This window comes from Gavialis gangeticus, unplaced genomic scaffold (assembly GCF_001723915.1).
Source record: "Gavialis gangeticus isolate Ggan-Ray unplaced genomic scaffold, GavGan_comp1, whole genome shotgun sequence".
NCBI classification, from domain to species: domain Eukaryota; kingdom Metazoa; phylum Chordata; order Crocodylia; family Gavialidae; genus Gavialis; species Gavialis gangeticus.
The window spans coordinates 8517835-8518766 of NW_017729018.1; the positions used below are offsets into that span (position 1 = coordinate 8517835).

General features: G+C 62.3%; 1 protein-coding gene across 1 annotated transcript in view; it reads right to left on the reverse strand.

Moving 5' to 3' along the window:
- Positions 1–585, reverse strand: part of EEF2 (eukaryotic translation elongation factor 2) — a 10470-nt gene extending 9885 nt beyond the window's left edge. Inside the window, exon 1 of the mRNA XM_019513382.1 lies at positions 119–585. Coding sequence (XP_019368927.1) covers positions 119–121 — 3 coding nt within the window. The 5' untranslated portion in view covers positions 122–585. The remainder of the gene's footprint in view (positions 1–118) is intronic.
- Positions 586–932: the final 347 nt, after the last annotated feature.

Sequence of the window (932 nt, forward strand, 5' to 3'; positions counted from 1 at the left end):
CCCGCCCGCAGGCCGCTCCCCCCGCCGCTGCGAGCCCGGACGCGGCCATACCCCCCGGGCCGGGCGGCTCAGAGCCTCCCAGTTCCCCCCAGCCCCCACGGGGACGCGAAAGCCTCACCATGGCGGCGGATGGCGGTGGATTCCCCGAGGTCGGAGAAGAGGAGGGGACCGGTAATGGCGGCGGCTGCTGCCCTGTCTCGCTGGTGGGGACAGAGCGGGCGGAAGAGGACGCTGACGTCAACCTCGAGCCTCTTATAGGCCGGAGCCGGCCCGGGGGGCGGGGAAAGCGGGTAGCCTGGGAGGTAGTGGGCGCATGCGTGAGAGGGCGCTCTTGCTCCAGCCTCGGGGGAGCTCTATGATCCGGAAGGGTTGGTTCCAGCTCGCTAGGACCACGTGGCTGTTCCAGGCGGAGCCGGGTGGTGGGCGGCCTGGGGTAGCCCAGCTTGGAGCTTGAGCCTGCAGCTGGTAGGCGAGCAAGGAAGACAGGAGAAATCCGGAGTCTGCAGAACTGCGCTGAGTAATTTCTGAGCCCCTGCGGCGGTAGCCTGATTCTCTGTTGGAAACCGGTGTGATCCTGAACAGACACGACTCAGCATCTGATTGCATCTTCCCTGCTAGCACCTTTAGGGGGTGGATGTTGTCGGGGTGGTGTGAGACGTGTTGGCAAAGCCTCTGCGCTTCACGGAAAGCCGAGAGATCAAGAACAGCGGCCAGACCTGGATCTTGGCAGATAAGGTTCTGTGGGTTGATGTGATCTCTTGTGAGACCAGCTAAGTAGCTGGAAAAAAATGTTCTTTGCAAGCTTTTGGGCACAAACGCCCTTCTCCAGGCAGAGGGAGAGTTGCATAGTTAAAGGAGTGATAAGGAGACTCCCCAGTAGCTGCCTTAGGGGAGGGCAAACCAGCCCCACACTGTAGGGGGGCCCCAAAATT